This window comes from Micromys minutus (assembly GCF_963924665.1).
Source record: "Micromys minutus genome assembly, chromosome: 20".
Lineage (NCBI taxonomy): Eukaryota > Metazoa > Chordata > Mammalia > Rodentia > Muridae > Micromys > Micromys minutus.
This window is the reverse complement of record NC_137955.1, coordinates 42345789-42373184: the sequence shown is the minus strand read 5'-3', so window position 1 is coordinate 42373184 and position 27396 is coordinate 42345789. Positions and strand designations below refer to the sequence as shown.

Genomic DNA, 27396 nt, shown 5'->3' with positions numbered 1-27396 from the left:
CACGCTGGGCCTAGCTTGAGCATCTGAGACCTCCAAGCCTTCCTCCACAGTAGCGCCTCCTAATAGCACCGCTCCCTTTAGGGCAAATATCCAAACGCACGAGTCTGTGAGAGCCATTCCTATTCAAACCACCACAGGCAGGTATGGCGCCGGGCAGTAATAAGCACGCAGTGGATGATGGGAACTGAACCAGAGTCCTCTTAAACAGCAGCCGGCACCCTTAACCACGGAATAGTCTCTCCAGCCCTGGGGGCAGCCAGGGCGGTCAGGCAGACAGAGAGAAGCCTTTGAGTAAACAGGCTTCTCTGAAAACCCACTCAGGAAGACTGAAGTAGAACGTTTAAATCCTGAGAACTGGGAAGCTTCTGCTGCCTCCTTTTCATAGGACTGTCAGAATTATAAGGAACAAAATGTTGCCTTTTAACAAACAACACTTGAGGTGGTTTGGTTTGGTTTCCTCTTAAAATCTCCAGGACTTGAAGCAGCGCCTGGGTCACAGACTGCAGCTCACTGATCTGTTGATCAAACCTGTGCAGAGAATCATGAAGTACCAGCTGCTCCTGAAGGTGAGGGCTGTGGGAATAGTGATTGGTCACTGCTGAATGGGCGGGACTTCCCTCACCATCCACACCTCCACCTTGTGGGAGAATGTTTGCTGTCTTCTTCCAACAGCGCTTGTTACTTCTGGTCCTAAGTGTTTCAAAGTAACGCTACACTGCTGGTCAGTAGTTCATGCCTCTCAAGTTCCGAATCAAGTTCCTCTTTGTCTGCCACATACCTTGGAATGCTAGTGCTATTTCTTCCGTTCTAGCAACCCCATCTTTAAATTATGTATGTTTCATGTGTATGGGTGTTTTCGCCTAGATGTATGTCTGCACCCCATATGCCTGCTGCCCCTGGAGGCCAGAAAAGGGTGTTGAGACTAAAATTGGAGATGGTTGTGATCTCCTGTGTCCTGCTGGGCATCAAACTTAGGTCCCCTGGAAGAGCAGCCCACTCTTAGTTGCTGGGCCATCTCTACAGACCATTTTTTAATCTTTTGGGGTTTTTGAAAATATTTTAAAATTTTATTTTATGTGTCTTAGTGTTTTGCCCCCACGCATGCCTGTGTACCACATGTATGCCTGGCACCCATGGAGACCAAAAGAGGGTGTGTCCACCCCTGAAACCAGAATTACTAACAGTTGTCGGCCACCATGTAGGTGCTGGATATTCCTGGATCTTCTTCCAGAGTAGCCCATGCTCTTGACTGCTGAGCCGTTTCTCCAGCCCCTCTTCTTAGAGTCTTAAGAAAATGAAACTTTGAGTTCTCATATGGCCTGGCAGTAGTCATGAATTACTTAGTAAGTTAGCAAGCACCATTGGAGATGACGTCACATGAAACTCGGGGCCTGCACATGGAGAGAGGCCCTAGCTCGTCTCAGGGAAGCGAGGGCAACCTTGGCGTGTGGTTCTGAGAGGGAGTGAGGATGGGGAATGGATGCCCGGGCCAAAATGCCCATTGCAAGGATGGTCGAGGCCAGTTGCCCCTGCCCGTTGTTCTCACCACGTCTTTCTCTCTTCATTTCTCACAGGACTTCCTCAAGTACTCAAAAAAGGCTAGCCTGGACACATCCGAATTAGAGGTACTTAGGGTTCCGCTATTCTCGGGCAAGCCCCTCCTGGCGTGGGGTCTTTCCTGGGAGGGGCCACATGAGGGTGTGTCTGTCTCTGTCTCTGTACTCGGGAGATGGAGAGGGAGAGAAAGTAAAACTGGAGGTGCAGTGGAGGGTTGGCACTGCCGGGTTCGTGGGAGGAGTGAACGCTGATCCGTTTTCTCCCTGCCCACAGAAAGCCGTAGAAGTCATGTGCGTAGTGCCGAAGCGTTGCAACGACATGATGAACGTGGGGCGCCTGCAAGGATTTGACGTAATGCTGTTGTTCTCTGAGGCGCCCTCTGCCTCCCATCCCTTTCCTCTACCCTGGATTATTCCTCTGCACATGTATTCTTTCTTTCTTTCTCTTTCTTTGTCCTCTCTCACTCTTCTGTGTGACTGGCTTTCTTTCTCTCTTTTCTGGGAGGGCCTTTGATTTGCTTTGGGGAACCTTCTTCCGCCTGAGGCCATTAGAGGAGAGGTGAGCAGGGTCACGCTTTGTTTCTGCATCCTCTCCAGGCATCTAAAGCCACAAAAGCCAGGGATGAAGGCTCCTGCCCCTCTCTCATCCCTGGGAGACAGACTTCAGGACCACTGGGTTCTTGAGCCTACCCATTTGTACAGGCTGCACTCTCTGTGCACATTCAGACCAGAAGCTGTTGTTCCTGTTGAGTCAGAACGTGGGCGATGCTGTAATGTTTCTTGCCACCTGCTCACTGGAGCATTAGGGCTTAATGTCCCAAGTCTGTTTCTCAGACTAGCCTGCAGTCTATACCTAGGAGACTTCTGCTCACTAGTTGGGAAGAGGGATGGCCTTTTGTGAGAATCATCCTGAAAGAAGCCTATTCTTACTCTCTGAGAGTTGGTTACACAGGGTTGACAAGACTTTGAATTTAAAGAATTGTTCTGCTTGGAGCTAAGAGTTGATTAAAGTAAAGGAATAAGCTCTGTAAATCCTAGACGGATACATTATTCACTGGGAGGAAGCCAAAAAAAAAAAAAAAAAAAAAACAGATCACTGGACCCTGAGAATTCAATGTTCTCTTCCCCCTCCCTCCCCTCTTCTGTTTTAGGGTAAAATTGTTGCCCAGGGCAAACTGCTCTTACAGGACACATTCCTGGTCACAGACCAAGATGCAGGGTTCCTGCCTCGATGCAGAGAGAGGCGGGTTTTCCTCTTTGAACAGATCGTCATATTCAGCGAACCACTTGATAAAAAAAAGGGCTTTTCCATGCCAGGATTCCTGTTCAAGAACAGTATCAAGGTAAGCGCGTGCCTGCCAACTTCATGTGCCAGCACATGGATCAGTCATACTAAGAACTTGTCTGACTATGGTGGCATTTCCAAGGCTTGTTTAATTAAGTATTTACAAAACCTTCTAGTATACCGATGAATCTTAAAATTGCATCCCGCCTCTCTCTGATCTCTGTACTGTGGAGCTGCTGTCTGCAGTACCTTGTGACTGTGTTTAATACCTATGCGACTATAGCCATTGGACAGTGTGCAGCACTGCCCTCTGGGTAATCATGTAAAACTTAGCTAACAACTCCAAGCCTCACCTTTTGGCCTAGGGTCAAAGAAAAGAGCCAGCTAAATGTCTCATTCTCCTTTAACAGAGGGATCCTGAGGGTTCTTCCAATCACTGGGCTCCAGAGATGGGGTAGATACCCCCTCTGCCCTAGGGTAGCTTGCCCTCTGGTGGCTGAGAAAGGTGAACAGACAGAAAATAATTATATGATTATGATTCTAAGTCTGTAAAGGAGACAAGCCAAAGATGACAAAATGACAGAAAGGAGTCCCGAAGCCAGCAGGTAGTCTCTAGGCGATGCATGCTTGCACCACCCCTAAGCTGTTGCCATGGCTACAGCAATGCAGGACTGAGTTCAGAAGTGAGACGTGCTCTCTATGAGAGCCTCTTGTACTAACACTAGGGTCGTCACAGGCACCGAGGAACTGTGTGTGCCCTTTGAGTCTATAGACTTCATGGTGTGCTGGTGAGTCAGGGCCTTCTCTCCTGTGAAGCTCGATGCTTGGGCTTTCATAGAGTCCAGTGGTTTCTAGAGCCTGTGGCATCAAAGGTTGGTCTGTGAGCACAGCCACTGAGCCCCATGATCTTTTGCTCACAAGGGGCTATGCAGGCTTCAGAGCTAGGCAAAAAAAAACAAAAAACAAAAAAAAAAACCCTTTGTGTCTCATGCTACCCCAGTGCCAGCTACTGAGAGGCCTCCCTCCAAAGGCATGCCCGTACATCAGCCCACCTCTTAGAATTTTTATTCACAACTGTATGGACAGAAAGTCACCCCATCACCCTTGAAGTTCCGTTGATGCGTCATGTTTCTGCTGCTTCTGTGCGGCGATTCTCTGTATTTTCGTCAGAATGTCAGATACACTTGCACATCCTTTTTTGATATTCGAGATTTTTAATCTCTTTTTTAGTACATTTGTGTATAGGTGTGTGTGTGCTTGTATGCCACAGAATGTGAATAAAGTGAGGAAAACTTAGGAGACTCAGTTCTCTTCCACCACAGGACCCCTGGGATCCAATTCACATTGCTGAGCTTGGTGACAAGTGCCTTTGCATGATAGGCCATCTTAATATGCACTTTTAATTTTTATTTTGGGACAGGGTTTTTCTGTGTATCCCTGGCTGTCCTGGAACTCAAATCTTTAGACCAGGCTAGCCTCAGACTCAGAGATCTGCCTGCTTCTGCCTCCCAAGTATGGGAACTAAAGGCGTGCGTCACCACCGTCTGGTGAGTTTTTAGTTGTGGAGAATGGGTGCTGGCTAGCTGCAGAAGAGGCTTGGAAAGAGCCATCAACTCCAGATAACCGCCTTTGCCCCGGAGGTTTCAAACAGCTCAAAACACTTCCTGATAATGATTAAATTCTCTTTATCTAAAGTGCTGCAGACAAGAAGTCTTTCTAGTTTCAGGTCTTTTTTTTTTTTTTTTTAATTAAAAAAAGGTATACTATATACATACTGGCAACTTAGCAAGGGTACCCAGGTACATTTATGGGTATACATGGTACATGCTATATGGCACATGTGGGCACCAGTCAAAAGCTTTGCTGTGGACTTGGTTCTCTCCTTTTTTTGTGTATGTGGACTCTAGGGATGAAGTCCGGTTGTGAAGCAAGCCCTTTTACCGTGAAAGCCATCTTGGCAACCCCCAGGACGGAACACAATTCTGAACACAAAGTGGGTGTGTCATGCTCACTTTAAAGAAGTAGCCTAAAAGCACTTTATGTAGTTGTTGGTGAGCTCCTGTCTTCACAGCAGGCCATCACTCTAGACCGTACAGGTTTTTAGGGATGCCTGACCTGTGATGGTGTCTGCGGCTGTTCAGCTAACGGAATTCAGCTAAAAAGTAGTTTTGCCATGACGACATAGGAAAAGATTCACTAAATACTTTGAGTTTGGTGGTAAAGTGTATATAACATTGTATTTGCCGTTTTAGCTGTTTTTAGGAACAGCTTGTTGGTATTAAGTACATCTGTGCTGCGCCACTACCCTCAGCCGTGGGAGTCCTGTAACCTTGCACGAGTTAAACTCTCTCCACCCATTAACATGACATCCCCATTGTCCCCTCCCTTGACAACCCCCATGCCCCTCTCTGCTTCCAGGGCACTGTGTATGTGGAGCCTCACATATCTCCTTGTGAGGGAGCTTACTAAAGGTGGCATTGTTTTTCAAAGGACTGACCGTGTTGTTGCGGTGCGTGTCAGAGCATCCTCTCACATTAAACCTGGGTACCAAACGTTCCACAGCAGCATATTCTGCTGGCCGGCCTTCAGTTAGTTAGAGAATACTCAGGATGCCCTCCCATGCCGTAGCCACTGTAAATAATGACTTGATGTTTTAAAGGTGAGTTGCCTCTGCCTGGAGGAAAATGTGGAGAACGATCCCTGTAAGTTTGCCCTGACGTCCAGGACGGGCGATGCCGTGGAGACCTTCATTTTGCATTCCTCCAGTCCAAGCGTCCGGCAAACATGGATCCACGAAATCAACCAAATCTTAGAAAACCAGCGCAACTTTTTAAATGGTGATGTACCCTCTTACTGGCTGCGTCTTTCTCAAACGTACATGATTCTGTGTCTCGGCGTTCTTGTTACGTATTGATAGCGACAGACCTTGCTGTCCACTGTGTCTCCTGGAGATAGGAAGCTGGGGCACCGTGGGCTGATAATTAGTCCGGGATGTCACAGGTTTTGGTGGCAGTCGGGATTTGAGCAGCCACTGTACTTCCGGTGAGCGCTCCTCAGGTTGCATTGTTCCGTTCTGCCGGGCACAGATGGTACAGTCGAGCCCCATCCTATGAAAAGGAAGTTCGAGGTGATCCTGAGGATGTGACACTTATCAAAAGTGCCAGAATCTCTGGCAAGTGCGTCGCATACCTAATTAAAAAGCAAGGCATGGGTGCGTGTGATCCGTGCATACCTGTAATCTTAGCACTCAGGAACCCAAAGCAAGAGCAGTACAAACTCAAATCCACCCTGGGCTCTGCAGCAAGACTGAGCCTGTAGGCAGAGAGGCATCACTGCAGTGACTCTAGCGGCGGTGCACAGCCCTCTTCTGGCCCCTCCCATCTGCCGCCGTCCTGTGACTGTCAGCTCCCATTTCATTTGCCTTGGATAATGAAGAGCTGGAGGATGCTATAGAGAGTGAAATGCTTGTTGACTCCAGCCCTCCCTGTCACCTTTTCTGCATATCCACATTCTGTGCCTAAATCCAGACCCCACGAAAATGTTGTGATCCCGTCTCAGTATATTGCAGGACATTCCAACAGCTCAACAGAGACACTGAGTAGGTGGCACCATTGGCTAGTAGTAATCTGTCTGGCATTTGCCCCAGGCTTCTGTCTAGCCCACTGACTGACAAATTATGTCATCCCCTGGGGTAGGAGACGACAGTGACCATGAGCATTTGCCTGAGTTAGCTCACTGACCCTTAGCCCTTCTGATTGTATGTGGCCTTTAAAACAACATCACCACTCTGGAATTTTCTTGGTGCCCTAACTGACTTTCTTCTTGTATTGAATTGCTTGCTTACAGCCTTGACATCACCCATCGAGTACCAGAGGAACCACAGCGGGGGCGGCGGCAGTGGCAGCGGGGGCAGCAGCGGCGGGGGCGGGGGCAGCAGTGGCAGCGGGGCCTCCAGCGGAGGCGGCAGCAGCCATGGCAGTGGCCCCAGCAGCTGTAGCAGTGGCCCCAGCTCGAGCAGGAGCAGGCCCTCCAGGATCCCACAGCCTGTCAGACACCACCCCCCCATGCTGGTCTCCTCTGCAGCCTCAAGCCAGGCAGAGGCAGACAAGATGTCAGGTATGTCTGCTCCCAGCCCCTCACTGCCTACCCCCAGCAACAGCCTGGCCCTTGAGGCCAGCCTTGGCCAACCCAGCAGGCTCCCCCTGAGTGGAGACTCCGAAGGTCATGATCGAGAAACAGAACCCATTCCCAAGATGAAGATGATGGAGAGCCCCCGGAAGGCCCCAGGGAATACTTCTGGTACAAGCCAAGACGGAAACACCAAGGAAGCCCGGGGGAACCTGGGCCCACTGCCTCTGGGCAAGACTAGGCCTGGGGCCGTCTCGCCGCTGAACTCTCCTCTCTCCACTACGTTCCCTTCTCCTTTTGGGAAGGAGACCTTTCCTCCCAGCAGCCCCCTGCAGAAGGGGGGCTCCTTCTGGAGCTCCATTCCTGCCTCCCCTGCCAGCCGGCCAAGCTCCTTCACCTTCCCGGGGGACAGTGACTCCCTCCAGCGGCAGACGCACCGCCACGCAGCCCCCAGCAAGGACACAGACCGCATGAGCACGTGCTCCTCGGCCAGCGAGCAGTCCGTGCAGTCCTCCCAGAGCAACGGGGTAAGAGTGCCAGGGAGCCTGCGTCCGTCCACCCCACCGCCTCTGTCCCGCCAGCTCTTCTAAGTCTCCGTACTAACTCCAGCTCTCCAGCACTGTGCAGCAGTAATCGCCTTCTCCAGCCCTCCTGTGCGCTGTCTGAGTAGACACGTCTGTGGCCTCTGTGTGTACACTCTCGTCCGTGCCCTGTGGGGCTGCGCTGGCACCCAGCCACCAAGTGAATGCAGCCACCTCTAACCCCTCCCGGGACCACGGACGGCACCTGCTCTCCTCTCTACTAACCTGCTTCTCGCTTTATTCCTGTCTCCCTGTTAAGAGAAAGCGCACCATTAATCTCCTCGATGCGGCATCTTTAAGTCTCCAGTTTCTGACCAGCAAAGCATTTTGGGACTTGCTCTTTGGGCCCTGCTTCCTCGCTCACACTCCCCCCCTCCCCCTGCTTTTTGGAGAGGTCTTTTTCTGTTCTCTACTACTCACAACGAAACGTGTAACTTCTAAGCTTTTTGCTCATTGCTTAGTTTTGCTCTTTTATGCTATAAGTTGTCTTCGCTGCTTTTTTTCAGTCATCTGATGAAAAAAAAAATTTTTTTCTCAAGAAAACTTCCAACAGCAACTCAGAGCAAAATAAGATGGCATTAGGGAGCAGGAATATACCCAGTGGTAAAGTTTCCTCTACCCCAAGTCTCCTGGAGAGACACTGGCCCAGGCACCTGGACACCCGACTTCTCCAGAGATGGCCGGGCCTCAGGCCTCCAGAGAGGATGTGGGGGCTTCTGCACTGGGCTCATTTTGCAGTCACTTGTATTGTGTTCTCAGGCTGACGGGTGTCTCTGCTGGGTTCCCTCCACTCTGTGGGCTCCTCACTGTCCTCCGGCTGTTTTCTACAGGGCAGGTGACCCGGCCCATAACACTGAAGGCATGCGTGAGTGCACAGAACTGTTCTAACGAGTGTATGTTTGATCGCTTTATAAATTTTTAAATACATTTCCCTAAAAGGGTCTGTGTCTCTCATTGTATATATATATATATATTTATATTTATATATAAAATCTAGCTTTTGCATGTCTCTTTCCTCTGGACCTCTATTAATCCCTCATTTGGACTCTCAATCTTATCTTCTTTTTTGTTAGGTATTTTGATTAGCTCAGCCTTCCTCTTTGTTTGTGGAAGAAACTAAGAAGTGGGTCTTGATGCATTTGTCTGTACCTGAGTTAACCACTAAGTGGTTAAGCGGGTGTCTGATGGTGGGCATTCCCTGTGTCCTTTCTATGGACTCTCCATCCCATTCTACAGAGCAAGGGAGCTTCCAGCTAGATTGGAAACTCTTAGGTGGGCAGACAAGCTGCTGACAAGTCACAACCCCAGACCCAGCTGTCTGCTCAGTTTCCAGGCCTGGTGTCAACACTGTGACCCATACAGAATGGGCCTGCTGACGTCTCCTACGCCCCCTAACCTGTACACATTTCTCGTAAGCAGAGAGAATCTTTCAGGTCTTTGTCTCCAAGTGAGTAACTGCTCTAGCATGGGAGCCTGGCCTCATCTCTGGGCCTGGGCCTAGCTTCACCCTGAGGGAGGCCCAGCCAGAGTCTCTCAGACTGGGGAGTGGCCTTTGATTGCTGCCTCTTACTGCTGCTTCTGTGGAAGGTAGCTTGGAAAAGCAAACTGACAGGCTGAGTTTTAGTCAGAATGCCTCACATCAGGAAGGAATATGAGATGTTCTCTGACCCTCTTCGTGGCTCTGGCGCTAAGTTGCTAAGCAGGTCAGCAGGAGTCTCCTTTGCTGTGACAGCCTCTGAGGAACTGTTCTGGGTTATAGATGGGCTGCTGTGTCTGGCCTCTGGAGGTGTCCTTCCTCATGCTCCAAATGGTACCTTCTGCTGAATTATGCTGAGATCAGGGTGGGGTGCAAATAATGGCCCCAGTCTGACTGGGTGAGCCTGTCTGCTGTTTCCTTGATAGACTTTCCCTCCCACCATGAGGGCAGCATCAGAGCACACGTTAGAGTCAGCCCCAGCCCTGCCTTTCTGTCACTGGCTCGGTGGCCTGTGCATACTTATCACACTGCTCTGAGGGGAGATAGACAGCCAGGCTGTATGTATAGCAAGGAGGTTGTGGGAATTAAGGAAGACCCATTTGAAAGGCCTGCTGCCTATTCAGGACAGAAGTGACAATAGCTGTGATTGTTGAAAATCACTCCAGTTGTGGGTTTCGGCTCACAGTGATGCCCTAACCTTGGCAACTGTGCCACAGGACGGTCAAGGTTACATTTCTCACCCATTTGCCTCGGCCATCCCCAAACTGCTGGGTCCCACCATCAAAGTCAAAACACTAAGTTCCACACTGAAAGTGCAGAGGGAACATTCATGGAACCTTTGAACTGAAGGGTCAAAGGCAGGAAACAGGCACCACGGGGACCAGAGCAAACCGTCTCAGGAACCCCAACTGGCAGCTCTTCTGTACGTATCCCACCTCTGCAGCTCCCAGTAACTTGTTGGCTTCCCACCTGTGGCCACACAGAGAAGAGCAGGTGGGTTTCATGTCCCCCTCGGCCATCTCAGAATAGTGGTCAGCTGTCTGCTGCAGCAGGTTCTGACATGCTCAATAGACCAGGACTGCAAAGGATGGCAGGCCTTTGAAATGCTGACCTCCATAAATAGTCTGCAGCAACAGTGTAAAACAGTGCAAAAGCATTTGAGTGCGAGCTCACAGAAATCAGGACCTGGAAGCCATTCCCTAAGGAGGAAATAGCCCTCTCTCCTTTCTTCTTTCTTGGACCAGTAGTAGGTCACCAGTCAGGTGAGATCATGGGACAAGTGACTGCCATTTGTGTTCCATTCATTCAGTTCATGTACCCAACTGGAGACCTTAAGAAACCAACTCGGTTTTACTTCTGCAGTCTTTTTGCATTGACTGAGTTACTGAACAGGGGTTTGTTGCAGGCCAACTGCACACCAGTCACTCACCAAAGAAACCCAGTGCTCTTGAGGCCTCAGGATAAGGGCAGTAGAAGATACCCCCACAGTCACTCAAAGGTCTCTTCCACAAGCTGGAAGGCAGCTGTTTGATCTTCTGCCATATGTTCCCATAACAAGAGCAACACGAAGACCCTTGAGGCAAACTCAGTCAAAGAAGCACCCACTGAGGGGCATAAAGCCATAAAGGAGACGGAGCGGCTGTCCGTGAGAGTAGTGTGTTAGCGGATTGGTCCTTCAGATGTTCCGAGTTCTTGGTTCTTTTGGGTGGTGGGGGTAGCAAAGGTTAGGCAAACAACAGCCCGTGACCTGGAGTGCACATTCCCAAGGATGGCCTTCTTAGGAAGATTTGGGGGCCAAGTGGCTAGTCGTCAGCCTTCAAGGTTAACACGTGTTTGAATTGGAAACACCCAACACGGCATCGATAAGAGGACTGAGCGGCTTGTGCGAGGGCACAGTGAAGACCCAACAGCGTCAGGCCCCCAGGGCATCAGCACTGAGGTGGATCTTTGGGAGTTTTCTCAACTTGCTGAGCAAGTTGTCGCACGGGGGGCACTAAGCTGAAGAGACTGGCAGACGACCGTGCCGTCTCCCTGTCCGACTGCTGAGCCCTCCTGTGGGCTGGTGCCGTGGCTCGAGGCGAGTAGTGGCCTTGGCTGTCACGCCTCCTCTCAGTCCCTGTCCACCTTGTTTTCTTCATCTCTTCCCTCCAGAGTGAAAGTAGCAGCAGTAGCAACATCTCCACCATGCTGGTGACACAGGAGTACACGGCACTGAAGGAGGATGAGATAAATGTCTATCAAGGAGAGGTCGTTCAAATTCTGGCCAGCAACCAGCAGAACATGTTTCTGGTGTTCCGCGCCGCCACTGACCAGTGCCCTGCAGCCGAGGGCTGGATTCCGGGCTTCGTCTTGGGCCATACGAGTACAGTTATCATGGAGAACCCCGACGGGACTCTCAAGTGAGTGGCAGCAGCCTAGGTGTGGACATTCCAGGGAGCCCTGGAGGGATCCAGCCAGTGGAAGGATAGATAACTCTGTCTGTTTGTATGTGTTTGCCTCTGTCCTAGTCAGGGTTTCTACTCCTGCACAAACATCATGACCAAGAAGCAAGTTGGGGAGAAAAGGGTTTATCCAACTTACACTTCCAAAATGCTATTTATCACCACAGGAAGTCAGGACTGGAACTCAAGCAGGTCAGGAAGCAGGAGCTGATGCAGAGGCCATGGAGGGATGTTACTTACTGGCTTGTTTCCCATGGCTTGCTCAGCCTGCTTTCTTATAGAACCCATGTCTACCAGCCTAGGGATGGCACCACCCACAATGGGCTGGGCTCTTCCCCCTAGATCACTAGTTTAGAAAATGCCTTACAGCTGGATCTCATGGAGGCATTTCCTCCACTGAGGCTCCTTTCTCTGTGATAACTCCAGCTTGTGTCCGGTTGACACAAAACCAGCCAGTACAGCTTCCAAGCAAATTGTGTGACCCCAAGTGAAAGGCTAGCCTTATGCTAAGAGATCCTCTAATACCTCTTTTGGGCGGGTCACTAAATAGTCCCTAAAGGTCTTAGCTGGGGAGCAGGACCTCTTGAGAGACAAAGGATCATCACTCACAAGCTGCAAGGAAGGTTTAGATCAGCAGTTCTCAAAGTATGGGTCAAGACCCCTTTGGGGGTCAAATGACCCTTTCACGAGGGTCACCTCAGACCACCAGAAAACACAGGTGTTTACATTCTAATACACAACAGCAAAAGTAGTTATGAAGTAGTAACAAAATTAATTTTATGGTAGGGAATCACCATGTATTATCAAAGGGCTACAGCATCAGGAGGAGAACCACCGGTCTGTGTGGTTCTTTTACCGTGAGTTCTGTTACTCGAAGGCTCATTGACTAAAGCCTGAAGTCAGCTCTGCTGCATTGAGCTTTATCTTAAAGAAAACTCAGTCCACACTGCTGTCTGAGACTTTTTCCCTGAAATGTCAGAGACTAGCCACGCTTCTTCTAGAATAGAACTGTTGATGGGTCTGGAAAACAGTGCTGTCTGGCTGAGCAGGCACCTGCAGGCTGGCACTGAAGGTAAATGCATCCATCCATCTCTTCTTCCTCAGGACTGTCCTCCATCCCCTGTCTCCAGGATAGGCAGATAGGAGAGAGTGTGTTATCCAGAACCCCTGCCGGAAAACTTTCAGTGTCAGCCTTTCCTTTAAAAGAAGTATAAGAGATTGAAGCTTCATGTTCTAGTTTGTTTCCATTTGAGCTCTTCAGGGAATCGGGCGCACTGTGGTAGGTAGGCTGTGGATAGGCAAATCAGAGGGTAGACTTGCAAGGGACTGGCTCACACAGTTGTGCAGACAGGCAAATCCAGACTGCTGCCATCCGTCAAGTCTGAAGTGGGTTCCTGGAGAGTGCCTTCCCTATACCTTCACCTGACTGGATGAGGAAGGGCAAACAGCTTCGCCTGACGCTGTTGTCAATCAAAAGTAGCCTCGAAAAGACACTGGGAATGTTTGACTTCTCAGTACAGTATGGCCCAGTCAAGTTGATACAGAATTAACTATTACAGGCACCTTTGTATCTTAATCTTTAAAATCTGCTTAAGGAATGGCTGGCTTTGTCACCTGCTTCTCAGGCATCTCTGAAGTTAGTTTTAATGGGATCTCGGTTCCTAGAGATCTTCAGTTTGTACCTCTGAAACACAGATTACCATCAGCCTGTCCCTGACGCTTTTCATGGTGACAACTGCTGACCATGGCAAAGGAGGGATCTGAGCAGTGTGGTCTTTCCTCTCCCCCTCCCCCCCAGGAAGTCAACATCTTGGCACACAGCACTCCGTTTAAGGAAGAAGTCTGAGAAGAAAGATAAAGACAGCAAAAGGGATGGCAAGTTGGAGAACGGGTACAGGAAACCGCGAGAAGGGCTCAGTAACAAGGTATCTGTGAAGGTGCGTGTGAGGAGCCAAGAGGAGGGTCGGGAGGATAAACCACTGCAGACGCTAAGCTGGGCCTTGCTTGAGGACGCATTCCCTGCTCACAGGGGCAGCGTCATACCGGCTCTCTCTGCACTAGTTGGGAGCTCTACTGGCACATGACTTACCGAGTGGGACCTGGGTTCTTGCCTGCACACTGCATCAGGTCTGTGTGTGGTTTCAGATGATGTGGTTAGGTCAGTTGGCCTTTGCCTGGACCCTGGGACAGGTTAAGTAGCATGTTCATGAATAAGGAGATAACCCTCAGCTAGTTAGTATGGCACACCATGTTCAGGGGCATATAACAGCAGCAGAAGGGGACTGAGTCGGTGTTTCCAGACTGGTCAAGCTCTTCCCACAGTGACTGCGGCCCTGGAAGCGATATCCTACCTTAAAATAGCTCAAGGTCTTAATTACAATTTAACAATGCATTAATCTCTGCCTTTTCTGTTGCAGCTTCTCAACCCCAACTACATTTATGACGGTGAGTTCTGTTGTCTTCCCTCCAGTCTGAAGAACCCCAGAACCTCAGGTTCTGTAGCAGAGCATTGGGCCTGTGCCCTGGGATAGCCTGTGGTGTTCTGGGTTTCCACTGCTTTGTAGGAGCACCTGGGAGAGATGGAGAGACGTGTGGTGGGTGACTGGCATTGACCAAACTCCCTTACCTTGCAGTTCCCCCAGAATTCGTTATCCCATTGAGCGAGGTCACATGTGAGACAGGGGAGACCGTTGTTTTTAGATGTCGTGTCTGTGGCCGCCCCAAGGCCTCAATCACCTGGAAGGGCCCTGAACACAACACTTTGAACAACGATGACCACTACAGCATCTCCTACAGGTGAGGGGCTGGTCCAGAGCAATTAACTGGTAGGGGGCGTGGCGAATCTGGCTACTCAGTAGCTAGAAATGCACTTGCCGGCGTGATTGGGGTCTTCTTGTTGCTCCGATACCTTGGGCACTTAGCCCGTGGGAGATTTCATCCCCAAGGAGGGAGGTAGAGCTGGTGCCTAAAAGTGCCGATCATTCCTGACCCCATCGTTTCCTCACATGTGCGGCAGTGACATTGGGGAGGCCACTCTGAAGATCATCGGTGTTAGCACAGAAGACGATGGCATCTACACTTGCATCGCTGTGAACGACATGGGTTCAGCCTCATGTTCTGCCAGTCTGAGGGTTCTAGGTAAGCCACCTGGGGCAGGGCCCCTCTGCCGACAGTCCCTAAGCCAGCGCATCTGCCACACTTGGAGTGCCCAGAAGTTTAGAACACGGGAGGGGTATGCGCGTGGATGTCCAGAAGGGGCCCACAAAGCAGACAGTGCCACAAGAAAAGGCACCTTGAAGGAGTTCAGGGGCCTCCTCTGTGAGAGTTTGTATGAAAGCCTATGACACTGGGCACTTGAGTCCCTAGTGACTGGCCTGAGCTAGAATGTGCACTCATGCCCTCGGTACTTAAAAACATGTCCTTAGATACTCTTCCAGCTGAACCTAAGCTGCTTCATGGGGCACACGGATAAAGAGGAAATGCTATTGTAGACCCAGACATGTCTCCGATCTCAGCACAGCCCTTCAGTGAGGCGTGTGTGGGCTGCTGAGCCCAGTGACTTCCCCAAATTCAGCTAGGTGAGCATTCCCAGGGACCTGCTTGTCAGTGGCCCCGGCACACCTCCAGCCCGGCAGGATGCTGTGTTCTCTGCAGCCAGCCTTCCAGCAATGCCCACTGAGACAAACCAACTACACCAGTGCCCACCTGCCCACAACCGCTTCCAACTGGGCAAATAAAAATCAAACAAAATGGTGGATTAAGGTCTAGCATGTAGATGGTAAGCGAAGTTTGTCTAAAACTTTCATTAAATCCTAAAAAGAGCAAGTTGTGTCCTAAAGGAGAGCAACGACTCGGAGGGCCAGTCCTGTTTGTCCCATGTGGAGCTGTGCAGGAAAATGACAGAAAAGGAAACGTGTAGGTTCGTGTCACAGAATCTTCAAGGTCTTTAGAGAAACAATGCCATCTTGTCGGGCAGGCCATTCACGGTTTTCTGTGATTTCCAGACTGCACCCTGAGAAGCCACTTGATTCGTGGACATTGGTGGTGTGTGGTTTTAATGCTGTCTTGTCAGTCCCCACCATCGAGCTGTCATGCGTAGATGATTCTTTTCCCTTGTGCTCTCCTTAGGGTTGCTCCCGCTCTTTCTGCCTGGCTAACTCCCTTTCGGACACGGTGACACTGTAGCCGTGCACTGTGGCTGGCTGGGGGCAGGGGAGTTGCCACTCTGAGGTAGAGTGGTCAGTCCCGACACCTCAGAGATGCATTCATGCTCCTGTCAACAGAGCAGGTCAGGCAGGGGTCCCCTTCCATAGATAAGAGCTGTGACAAGGAGCCCGGTGCTTCACGTCCGTGTGAGGTCACTTCTTGAACTGCTTGGGGACCAGAGCCTCGGCTTGTTTCAGTCTTCTGTGTATGTGCAATATTTGGAAGACATTTTAAGGAATTTCTTAGGAGCTTTTTCATTGGAAGATTTAAAGGGAAAATGTTCGCTTTTTATGTGAGAGAAATCAAGTGTTTCTTCTTTTAATTAAAAGCTTTTTGATATTCCTTGCATAAGTCCCCAGCTTGTTATTTCACCCTCCTCCTGCTCATGCTACACCCCCCACTCCCTCACAAACTTGTTACCTCTGCCATATTACTGTTGCGCGTGCGCGCACACACACACACACACACACACACACACGCACACACACGCATCACTCTGTTGTAGAAATCATTTTATTCCCTTCTCAGGGTTTCTACCTCACCTTTAACCGAATGAAAGACACACTCAGCCTTTATATTCACAAACCTTAAACAGCTCAGGAGCTGGGTAGCTGCCTACCCTCCGTGCTGTTAGAATCTCCTTTTCTATCACTAACCCTGAGTTATTATCATGTTTCATCTGGGTTGCTCTTAGCTCCAGTCAGCCAGCACTCAGGCCTCAGCTGATGGCAGGTTCTCCTTCTCCTCTACCTACCTCTCGGTGGTTTTCCTCCAATCCAAAGCCCAAGAAACCTAAACCCCACCCTCTTCTGCCCATCGATTGGCTGTTGACATCTTTATTGGCCAATCAGAATTAGCTTGGGGTCAGGGTCACAGGGGCTACTGCAGACTAGGTGCCCCCCCCACAAAGTTAGCATTACAGTAGACAGTAAAAGATAAAACCATCTCTGTGCCCACTTACTGTTGCTTGGATGTCTGTGTTTAGAGATGACCACCTGGGACACTGGGATAGGATAACCTATCAGGGGCTCATCCCTAGAGAATACTGATTCATTCATATTCATTCTCATCCCCTCTCTCTCTTTCTGACCCATTAATTGCCTATAGCTCTTCATTTAGGGGTGAGCCCCTGTGAAATTCCCTCCATATACATTGGCATGTCAACTCATGGTGTTGTCATTGTGGGAGACTTGTTTAGGAGTCTTAATGACTTCTCTTGGCATAAATGTTTAGAAAAAGCACCTTGTTTCCTTAGGGCTTATATAATACCACACTTACCACTAACAAGTGACTTCCATCAGGTACATGTATGACAAAACTGCCCATGTTTACAACATACTTACAATTTACTTACTCTAAAAGACTGTGGGCATTAAGGGAACATAGGGGAACCCTCAGTTTCTGAAGGAGAAGTAAACAAGCATAGTTTGCAGGCTGAGTCTGGGTGAATAGGACAGGACTCACTAGAAAGCATCAGGCCGGGGAGATGGCCTGAGTCTCAATCCCCAGAGTCTGTATAACCCTCCAAGCATGGTTATGGAGTATGTAACCCAGTGCTGGGTGGGGCAGAGACAGGGAGGCTGGGAGCCTCCTCCAGGCTCAGAGAGAAAATGTCTAGGAAATAGGCAGAGAGTAATGGAGTGGGGCTCCCTGTGTCCTCCACAAGCAAATGCACACATCACATTCAATCCCTGTGTGCTCCACACAAGCACATGCACACATCACACTCAATCCCTGTGTCCTCCACACAGGCACATGCACACGTTACATTTGAACAATGCTAGCTCTTAGACACACAAGGCTCCGTACTTTTAAATAGAAGTAAGTTGATTTCACTAGTATTTGACTTAATCAGATGTATCCACAGCATTCGATTCTAACATGCAATGGATGCCTGTTAGGTGTTGACGAGACATTTCACGCCTTCTGTCCACGTTCAGGGTCCCGTGCATCTCTATTACGGTAGCACCAGAGTGTTCACATGTCAGAGATGCTTGGTGGTCACCTGTGGCAGCTGTGCTGGATAGTGCAGATTTGTGACTTCTTACCTAGGAGCTCTGCTTCAGGTGCGCTCAGGAGCCGGGGTGAATACACGCTGTGATCCCAGCCTTGGGAAGCAGAGGAAAGAGGGCCACCATCTTAGGGCTGAGCTCTAACTTCAGAAAGGAAAAACCAATGCACTCAGGCGAGGTGGTGCTCTTCTTGCAGGTCCAGGGAGTGATGGGATCGTGGTGACCTGGAAGGACAACTTCGACGCCTTCTACAGCGAAGTGGCTGAGCTCGGCAGGTATGACAGGAAACCCAGAGCCCCTCCCACAAAAGTAAGATCGATTGCTGTCCCAAGGCCAAAAACAGAATGTTGCTACCCGTAGAAGTGACTCTCTTGTGCTTAGTGTTAGTGGCTTTATGTCCCTGCAACAGGACCTGACAGAAACCAGCAACTATGCTCTCTCTATATTCCATAGTTAATGGTTACTGGGCATCCACCCACTGACACTCCACTTCCCCAGAGAAGTAGGAGGAATATTAACTTATCCCACAGCCTGCCCTGCCTATGCCACTTGGATTCATTGCCCCTGGGTGTGTAGAATGTACTTACCCTGAGAGCAAAGTCGTCCTATCCATTAGAGTGTCAAGGTGCAGCCCAGGCCCTGGGTGTGCATGCTTGTGAGATATAACACCAGAGACCTGATACCAGTCAAAGAGACAACTGGTCTACCCTGCAAGCAGGCTTAAACCAACAAAGCATGATCCTATCCTTGGGAGTGGGAGGGACACTGGCAACACTTTCCGTAGCCTCAGAATGGTGAAGTTCTACAGGGGACGAAGGTAGAAACTTCATGGTGAGGGCAGGACTCTCTTGAGCCATCCCTTCAGGGGTCAGGGGTCAGGAAGCTCATGGCCTGCCTGGTCCCAGCGTGGGAAATGAAGCTGTCATTAGAAGCGGGGATAGCTCTACAGTGGCTAGCTTGGCATCACATTCTTTCCAAATGGCCCAGCAAAGACAGATCTGTGCATAGGTGTTAGGTCATCGTCCCAAGGACGTGGCCCCATGTAATTTCTTCGTGCGGATTTTACAGGGGCAGATTTGCTGTAGTTAAGAAATGTGACCAGAAGGGAACCAAACGAGCAGTGGCCACAAAGTTTGTGAACAAAAAGCTGATGAAGCGTGACCAGGTCACTCACGAGCTTGGCATCCTGCAGAACCTTCAGCACCCCCTCCTTGTGAGCCTTCTTGACACCTTCGAGACCCCCACCAGTTACGTCCTGGTTTTGGAAATGTATGTACCCAACCTCCCTCCCCCACACCTCCATACCCCAACCCTGCCCTTACCTCAGCTCCCAGCACTTTAGCTGATCCTGTTTGTTCTCTGAGAAAAATAGGCTCTATGGTTTTAGCATTTTCAGAACGTCTACAGAGATCAGTTTATTACTAGAGATTACCATTGTGGACCCTCTAGTCATAGCAAAACCATTTGTGTGCCAGGAATCAAACCTGGGTCCTGCAAGAGAAAACTGCTGAGCCATCACTCCAGCCCCCTTGTCCTCAGTGTCTTTAAATGCACAGCAACTGGCGAAGTGTCAGGAGCTAAAATGATGCAGGATGTATGGAAAACCAGTGTCCAAGCCCCCATGCCTAGGATGCTCTCTGGCTAAGCTTGATGACCAGCAGCTACTTCTCACTATCCACGGGGATTCTGAACAAGTGAACTCACTCCAGTCCTTGTCCGAAGTCACCATAGCCTTTGGCTAAAGTTGCATCTCTTTCAACTGTAGATGTTGAAGGGAATGTGTTTATTTTACAGTGCAAAGTTGGGCCCAGTGCTTTATATGTCCTGGTAAGGACTAGTTCACTGGCCACACCCCCAGACCCCAGATCACTGGCCACACCCCCAGCTCTCCAGCTCTTACTTCTTTTTACTGGAGAGTTGCATGATGTATCTCTTGGCAACTTTCCCATTGCCATGGCAAACATTGTTATCAAGACATCTTATAGACGAAGACATTGACATCAAGGATTCATTATTCCAAGACTACCAAAGCTGGAAGCATAAAGGTCGGCAGGCAGACATGGAGCTGGGGCAGTAACCAAGCACTTCCATCTGTCTGATCTATAAGCATAGGGAAGAAGGGCAAGGGGGTATGGGAAAACTCTATTGGGTAATGGTGTGCGATTTTGAAACCTCAGTGATGCACCTCCAACAAGGCCACACCTCTTAATCCTTCCCAAACAGTTCTACATACCGGAGACCAAGCATTCAAACACATAAGCATATGGAGGCCATTCTCATCTAACCACCATAGTGTAGCCTCATCGGAATATTAAAAGAAGTAGATTTCACTAGAGCGTGTCACAGTTTCCCACTAATGGCCATTCCCTGCTGGACAGGTGGCCCATCTCCCTATAAACCTCTCTTTTGAGAACAGCAGGTTGTACAGAGCAGTCTCCAGCCATAGCAGCTGTTCACAAGCCATGGAACCTTATAGAATGTGTATGCTTTCTCTGCCTTTGCTTCCGCATCTTTGAAATAGGACAATGATGCAGCTTTCTCAGGGTGCTGAAGTTTGAATGAATAGACACTACTAAACTTTAGGTTTAGAGCTTTGTATTCTTTTAATATTAAAAATCAGTTCAGATTGGGGTAGCTTTTGCCTAAGCATGAATATTGCCCTAGCATGGAGCTTTTACAGCATGATCTCACCCGTCTTCTCGCAGCCTTGTTTCTATGGGGTAGGCAGAGTGAGGTGGGTGACCCTTTCTTCTTATGAGAGTTATGTACATCCATACATAGACACTGCACGGCAGCTTACCGTAGTAACACACAACAGAGCTGCAGTACCCGGCTGTATCTCTCCCCCAGCCATTACCCACTTGGATCATCTCAGTGAGGGGGCCAGAACACCCTCCCATACCACGCCATCCAGTGGAGGTCCTGAGACCGTAGGGTTGGTTTCTCCCTAAAGCGGCCTGTGAATTGAAAGGCATCATGACACATGTCCTTCTTACCTTGTAGGGCTGACCAAGGTCGCCTCCTAGACTGTGTGGTACGATGGGGAAGCCTCACTGAAGGGAAGGTCAGAGCGCACCTGGGGGAAGTTCTGGAAGCCGTCCGATACCTTCACAACTGCAGGATAGCACACCTGGACCTAAAGGTTGGCAAGCGAAGGGCTGAGCAAGGGCAGGTCTAGATAGGCCACATGGGATGCTAGAGCCTTGCTCCCTGCCTGAGCCTATGGAGAGCAGACTCCTGATCTTTTCCTTGAGTTGCCTTCAGTAAACTCAACCGGGAAGTACTAGTGGTTAGATCTGTTGGGTCAGGAGATTAGTTAGGAAGTTCCTGTCCATGCTGCTAAGTTGGCATGGAATCTACCCACTTGAGTGTGCCTTAGGGAGAGGAGACAGAGTTGAGTTAGGCTCTTTGGACCCCAAAGCTGAGAGCCACTCCTAGGGGGTTGTTTCTCTCCAGCCTGTTCCCTCGCTGGCCCAGAGAACTTCCTTTGGGTTGCTGACTTCCACCCCCTCCCCCAGAGGATCCTGTCAGTGGTCAGACTGAGTGTGGGTGAGGGATGTTTGCAAATGATGGTGTCTCCTACATTCTAGCCTGAGAACATCTTGGTGGATCAGAGTTTGGCCAAGCCAACCATTAAACTGACTGACTTTGGAGACGCTGTCCAGCTCAACACCACCTACTACATCCACCAGTTGCTGGGGAACCCCGAGTTTGCAGCCCCAGAAATCATTCTTGGGAACCCTGTCTCCCTGACCGCGGACACGTGGAGTGTTGGGGTGCTCACCTATGTGCTGCTCAGCGGTGTGTCCCCCTTCCTGGACGACAGCGTGGAAGAAACCTGCCTGAATATTTGCCGGCTGGACTTTAGCTTCCCAGAGGACTACTTTCAAGGAGTTAGCCAGAAGGCCAAGGAATTCGTGTGCTTCCTCCTGCAGGAGGACCCCGCCAAGCGTCCCTCGGCTGCACTGGCCCTGCAGGAGCAGTGGCTGCAGGCAGGTAACGGCAGCGGCAAAGGCACGGGCGTCCTCGACACGTCCAGACTGACCTCCTTCATTGAGCGGCGCAAACACCAGAATGATGTTCGACCTATCCGTAGCATTAAAAACTTCTTACAGAGCAGGCTTCTGCCTAGAGTTTGACCTATCTTGAAGTTCTTTCTCATTCTCTTTCACCTGCCAATCAGCTGTTAATTTGAATTTCGAAGAGGAAACGAAACCAAACTTAAGTGGCCGGCTGCCGGCTGTTCATCGTGTGAAATGACATTCCAAGTGAGCTGTGCTCAGCAGTGCTTGGGCTCAGAGCTGCAAGCTGCGCTGGGGTGGAGGACCTTCAGATACACTCTGCACAGGCAGAGATCACATTGCTGTATCACAGTACTTTATTCAGGTTCCTGCAAAAAATAAATAAATAAATAAAGAGATACTTTTTTTTTTTTAAATGAACATGGATAGAATTTTGCAAATTTAACATTTTCAAGATTTATTCAAGGACACACATGCCTATGTTCAAACCACTGGTGTTACACCATACTGAGATACTGTGCATTTCTGGGAAAGACTGGTCAGGTGGTAGCCACTGCCATGGCCTCAGCCAGGCTTGGTGCCCACTTGGCACCGAGCTTTTCCAGCTGCCTCGTCTGGGTACATCTTGCCGGGCACCAGACTTGGCTTCTGAAACGTGCATTCAACCTCAATCTTTTGCATAAAATATAATGAATGGTTTTGCCCTGATTTAATGTAGGCCTTACTTGTACATAAGACTCTTCCTGCCTTTTGTCTGGCATCCCCCACCCCTTGCCCTCCTACCTACCGCCTGGGCCTTCCTCTCGGGGGTCTGATGGGATCTGCCCATCCAATGGAGACTTTAGGCTGGGTCCAGTCCCACTGCCCCCTCCCCAGCCCCACCCCAAACTGTCAATCAGATTGTTGAATGGTATACAGTCAGATGAAAATACTGTAAATGCACTCATTGGGGGTTTCTTGGGTTTTTTTTTTTTTAATTTCATATCATGTGCAATGTTGTGGCTTTAACATTTTCTGCAACTATTTATGAAGACTTCTGTTGTACCTGTAATAAATATATAGAAAAAGCACATACTTCTCAAGTGAGCTTTATGGTTCTGTGTGTGTTGGGGGTGGGTCGTAGCCCTGTGCCATGAGTCAAGGACACTTAACTCTTCGTGAACTTTGTCAGTTTTGAGGACTGTAAAAAGTGATTTCATACTCTGAATATCAAAAACTGGATAATAGGGTAATGTTTTAAATTTTATTATGCTATTATTCAGAATGCCAAAGTATTATTTTTTTCCCAGAATCAGTCTGAACATTTACTACTTTTTAGACTTTTTGACATTCAACTTTCTGTATAAAAATTGGCTGGATTTTAAGCTTTTGGTAAGAAAGCCAATTAAGTACTGGTCACCCTGAGGCTGGTACGCAGTGCCCGAGTCACTGTGGCAAAGCTGGTTCTGGTGTGGGAAGTCCTGAGACACACGAAGTTGGATTTCTGGCACGCTTGGATTTTTCTGGATGTCTTTTTACCTTTAATGTGTGAAATACACTAAAAAAGAGACCAGCCTGCTTCTCAAGCCAGCCAGATATCTGGGTCGTGAGCCATAAACTGGCGGAATTAACCTTTGCAGTTTCTGACGTCTTTTATTTATTCTTCTGTTGGGTTTTTGTTTGTTTCTTGTAAAATTGTACAGAAACTTTTTAAGAGAAATTGGATTCAAAAACTGGATGTGTATCTGTAACCTCATCGCTTTTATTTGTGTACTGTTTCTTTGATGATTTCAGTTAAGAGTTTTTACATTTATTTTTTTGCATGTATATTTCTTTGTACAGAGACCGTACATGTTTACACAGTATGATGTGATGTAAATATTTTATTTTGCCATCAGTTATTTTAAAAAATTAAACATCTTTGCCTGATTCTGGTGTTAGGCTTTTTATTTAAACTGAGTGCTGCTAAATTAGGAGCCTGAGAGAAACATGGCAGGGGGTGGTGTTTGGGGGTGAGAGGGTGGTTGTTGTGGACCTGTGGATGAGCTGGTTCGGGCAGGGTGGTCAGGCATAACCTGCCTACTGCTAGTGTATAACCGCAGTGTGCTGCTGTCTTTTGGTAATGGGAACTTAGCTCATCCTGATGCAGGGTACTCTTTTCCTGATAAAGGGGGTTTCACTCTGGCCTCAGAAAATCAAAAGTATTGCTATTTACCCAGATCCAGGCCCTGCCACCCTTTCCTAGAACATTTGCAGTTGCCCTCTGCTGGCGCTCTCTGGTCACTGCAGGGTCTGCTGTGTCCACTGTCCTCAAAGCTGCAGGTCTGTCTCCCTCATCCGCCACTTCCATCTCTCTGTTCTTGGGGAGGTTTTTTCTGGGCTATCAACCTGAGCCCATGTGCTGAAAGAGAGGCATGGAGAAAGGCCCAGGGCAAGATTAATTGGGTCGTGATTTCAAGAATTTTTCCCCCTCTGGAATATCAAGATGTTCTCTTTCTTCATGCTGAAGTCTATAAATCTTTAGGCCCACAGAAAAGAGCCTAATGCTTTAGGCCCACAGGTAGACTTTATCTGTAAGGTGTGTGGAATCACCAGGATTTTGGCAGAATCAGTTATGATAACATCTTGTAGCAAGTATTCATTTAAAAGGCATTGTGTCAGCTTCAAACACTAGAAGAAAAGATGCTTCTTGTACGTGTGTTTGGGACCTAATAGGGGAGATGAATATAATTTTTGAAGCCAGTAGAGTCTTTCTCAGATCCACCTATATAATTAGATCTCTATATTATATAAATGTCAGGTATATATAGCATTATATATAATACACACTAAACTATATCCACTGTATATTTGTATATGAAATTTTTACACAAAATATTACTCCCCTCTCCCCTTCAAAAATAACCCCTCTGTGGCAGCAGGGATCTCTGTTCTGGGTTCTGTCTTCCATAGATGAACTTGCCTAGAAAGTTTATGCAAGTAGCCATTCATGGGACTAACTTCACAGCGTGACCTGGGCAGTGACATCTCTTAGGTCATTCTGGCTCAAATGTAACCTTACTCTTGTGGATGTGTCTTGATACTAACATAGTTGCACCTCAGGATACTGATACTAACACAGCTTGTCTGTCATCAGACAGGCTTCTCTTATTGCCCCTTACTGGCCACATCTGTCCTAGTAAGCTTTCTTAGCTTGTGGGGCTCTCGTTAATAAGGCAAGGGGCTTATATATTCCTTTCTGGGGGATTATTTTTTATCATGAATGGACATTAAATATTAGCAGATGATCTTATGACTGATGCAATCACATCATTTTTCTATATCCTAATAAATACATTTATTTTTCAAATATGGAGCTGATCTCGAATGCTCGGAATGAGGCCCCCAGTTTGGCCTGGTACATAGTCGTCTTCAGAACTATCCGCAATAATGTCTTGATTTTTTTTTTTTTCTCCTGGATTCTCATAGCCACTGATCTGCAGCTTTCTCCTCAATGTCGCTGCCCCTAGCATCACGTGGGAGAACTTCATAAGGTGACCTGGACATCTCTATTTGCCTGCAAGGAATTATGTAACAATCTATGTCTAATCTAGAATTTTAGTGCAAGCCTTTAATCCCAGCACTCAGAGCAAAGGTTCATGGCCAGCCCTGTCTAGAAACTACAAAGCAAAATCCAGGACAGCCAAGACTACATACAGAGAAACCCTGTATTTAAAAAAAAAAAAAAAAAGTCAGTGTATCATTGTTTAGTAATCATTGTTTAGTAGAATTTTCCAGCAAACCCACATGGGCCTAGAGAATTGTGTTTGCAGTTTTCAATTATAGTAACAAATTCTTTCATCTGTGTGATGATAACTTGCTTCTTATTTAGTGAATAGCAATCACTTGTATTGTTCAAGGAAAAATGGATGGTGCTGTTCCATCAATCAAGAGAAGAGAGCTGATGCTTCCCACTTCAGCTGTAAATTTTGTCCTAGGCCAGTTCTGACACCCAGGTAACTAACAAAGGCACCAAAGCCTGGTGGCTTCTGGCAGGAACCCAAACTGTGGGATGGTAACACCCACATTGAGGATGTGTCTTCCCCTCTCAGTCAAACCTCTCTGGAAACACAAGAATAATCAGAGGTGTGTCTCCTAGGCAATTTCTCTTCCAGCCAAGTTAACAATGAAGAAAAACATCAACCTACTTCTCTGCAGTGCTACCTCTCCCAATGGTGGTTTCTTTGAATGTCTCCTCTGTACATTGGGAACTATGATGTTGTCCTTTTCACTTTTCCATTGCAACAACCAAACATGGTTTAAAAACTATTGAGGAAAAGGAAAGGGTAATTAATTGTCTTAGTTAGGATTTTACTGCTGTGAACAGACACCGTGACCAGTGCAACTCTAATTAGGGTTTACTGCTGGAAAAAGACACCATAATCAATGCAACTCTTATAAGGACACCATTTAATTGGGGCTGACTTACAGGTTCAGAGCTTCAGTCCATTATCATCAAGGTGGGAGTGTGGCAGCATCCAGGCAGGCATGGTGCAGGAGGAGCTGAGAGTTCTACACCTTCCTCTGAATGCTTCTAGCAGAGTAATGGCTTCAAGGCAGCTATGACAAAGCCCACCTACTCCAATAGGGCCACACCCTCTAATAGTGCCCTCTCTGGGTCCAGCATATACAAACAATCACAGTGATTAGATTATTTTATTCTTTCCCTTATCTACCTTTCCTATTTGATACCCTGGATCTCTTCCTGTATTTTTTCTACTCAGAAGAATACGTGTCATCTGATGACAATAATTCCTAAAGTTTTCCTTCCTGGAAGAATATCCTTACTATCCCTCGGTTCTTACAACATTTTTGCTCAATACAGAATTCTAAGTTGACAATCTTGCTTTAGCACTTGGAAAGTATCATGCCTCATCCTACAGGCATTCATGGATTCTAGTGACAAGTTGGCTGTCATTCATTTTTATTTCTTCTGTCTCCTATAATTTCCTGTTAAGTTCATTATATTTTAAGTTCTGATATTTTACTTGATTTTCTTTATATCTATTTTCTTGCCATACTCCTAATTTTCCATTGCATGATTTTTTTAAAATTATGTCTACCTTAAGATTTTTGTCAGAAAAAAAATGTTACATGCCTATAAGATCAGAATTGGTATTGATTGTTCATCTTTTTGTTCCAGTTGAGATTCTTCTGGTTGGATTATTTAATTTTAAATGTCGAGATCTGGGGCACTAGATTGTAGGATTCTTATAGAAACCCGATTAATCACACCACTTCAGCAGGAAAGGGCAGACTCTTACTAGGCTCCTAGTACCATAGAGGGTGAAGATTGTTGTAGTCACAAGTACATTACGTCTGGACTTGATCCATAAAGGCCTTCCTGGGTTGACACCTGTACTGTCTTTTACCAATCATGGGGGAACCCAATGTGCAAGCTCACCTCTCTGCCAACTGCCAAACTCAGTGCTAAAAACAACTGGCTGCACCCTGTACCAGCACCTACTTCCTGCCTGTGTAGGCTCTGCCCTTCACACCCTACAGGGGCCCTGTTAGGTATCTCTTCCTCGAAGTCTCCTGTGTGAGTACAACCCCCCAGTAAGGCCTCATTTGGATGTTCTTGCTTCTCTGAGATTTCTATTTTGAATTGAGCAGGTCTAGTTAACCTTGGTGCTTGAACCTAGGAACACAAAGAGCTAGCCACATACC

The 27396-nt window shown here is 48.2% G+C and overlaps 1 protein-coding gene across 2 annotated transcripts in view; it reads left to right on the top strand.

The window, feature by feature from the left end:
* The window catches only part of TRIO (trio Rho guanine nucleotide exchange factor), a 276470-nt gene extending 252854 nt beyond the window's left edge, over positions 1-23616 (top strand). Inside the window, exons 43-57 of one of the 2 annotated variants that reach the window (XM_080933897.1) lie at positions 474-566; positions 1575-1625; positions 1831-1908; positions 2708-2899; positions 5501-5678; positions 6688-7496; positions 11179-11426; positions 13267-13393; positions 13886-13913; positions 14102-14264; positions 14485-14606; positions 17883-17961; positions 18755-18955; positions 20690-20828; positions 21277-23616. In XM_080933897.1, coding sequence (XP_080790023.1) covers positions 474-566; positions 1575-1625; positions 1831-1908; positions 2708-2899; positions 5501-5678; positions 6688-7496; positions 11179-11426; positions 13267-13393; positions 13886-13913; positions 14102-14264; positions 14485-14606; positions 17883-17961; positions 18755-18955; positions 20690-20828; positions 21277-21825 — 3057 coding nt within the window. In that variant the 3' untranslated portion in view covers positions 21826-23616. Of the gene's footprint in view, positions 1-473; positions 567-1574; positions 1626-1830; positions 1909-2707; positions 2900-5500; positions 5679-6687; positions 7497-11178; positions 11427-13266; positions 13406-13885; positions 13914-14101; positions 14265-14484; positions 14607-17882; positions 17962-18754; positions 18956-20689; positions 20829-21276 lie in introns of both variants that reach the window. The other variant, XM_080933896.1, reaches the window with a different exon arrangement.
* Positions 23617-27396: the final 3780 nt, after the last annotated feature.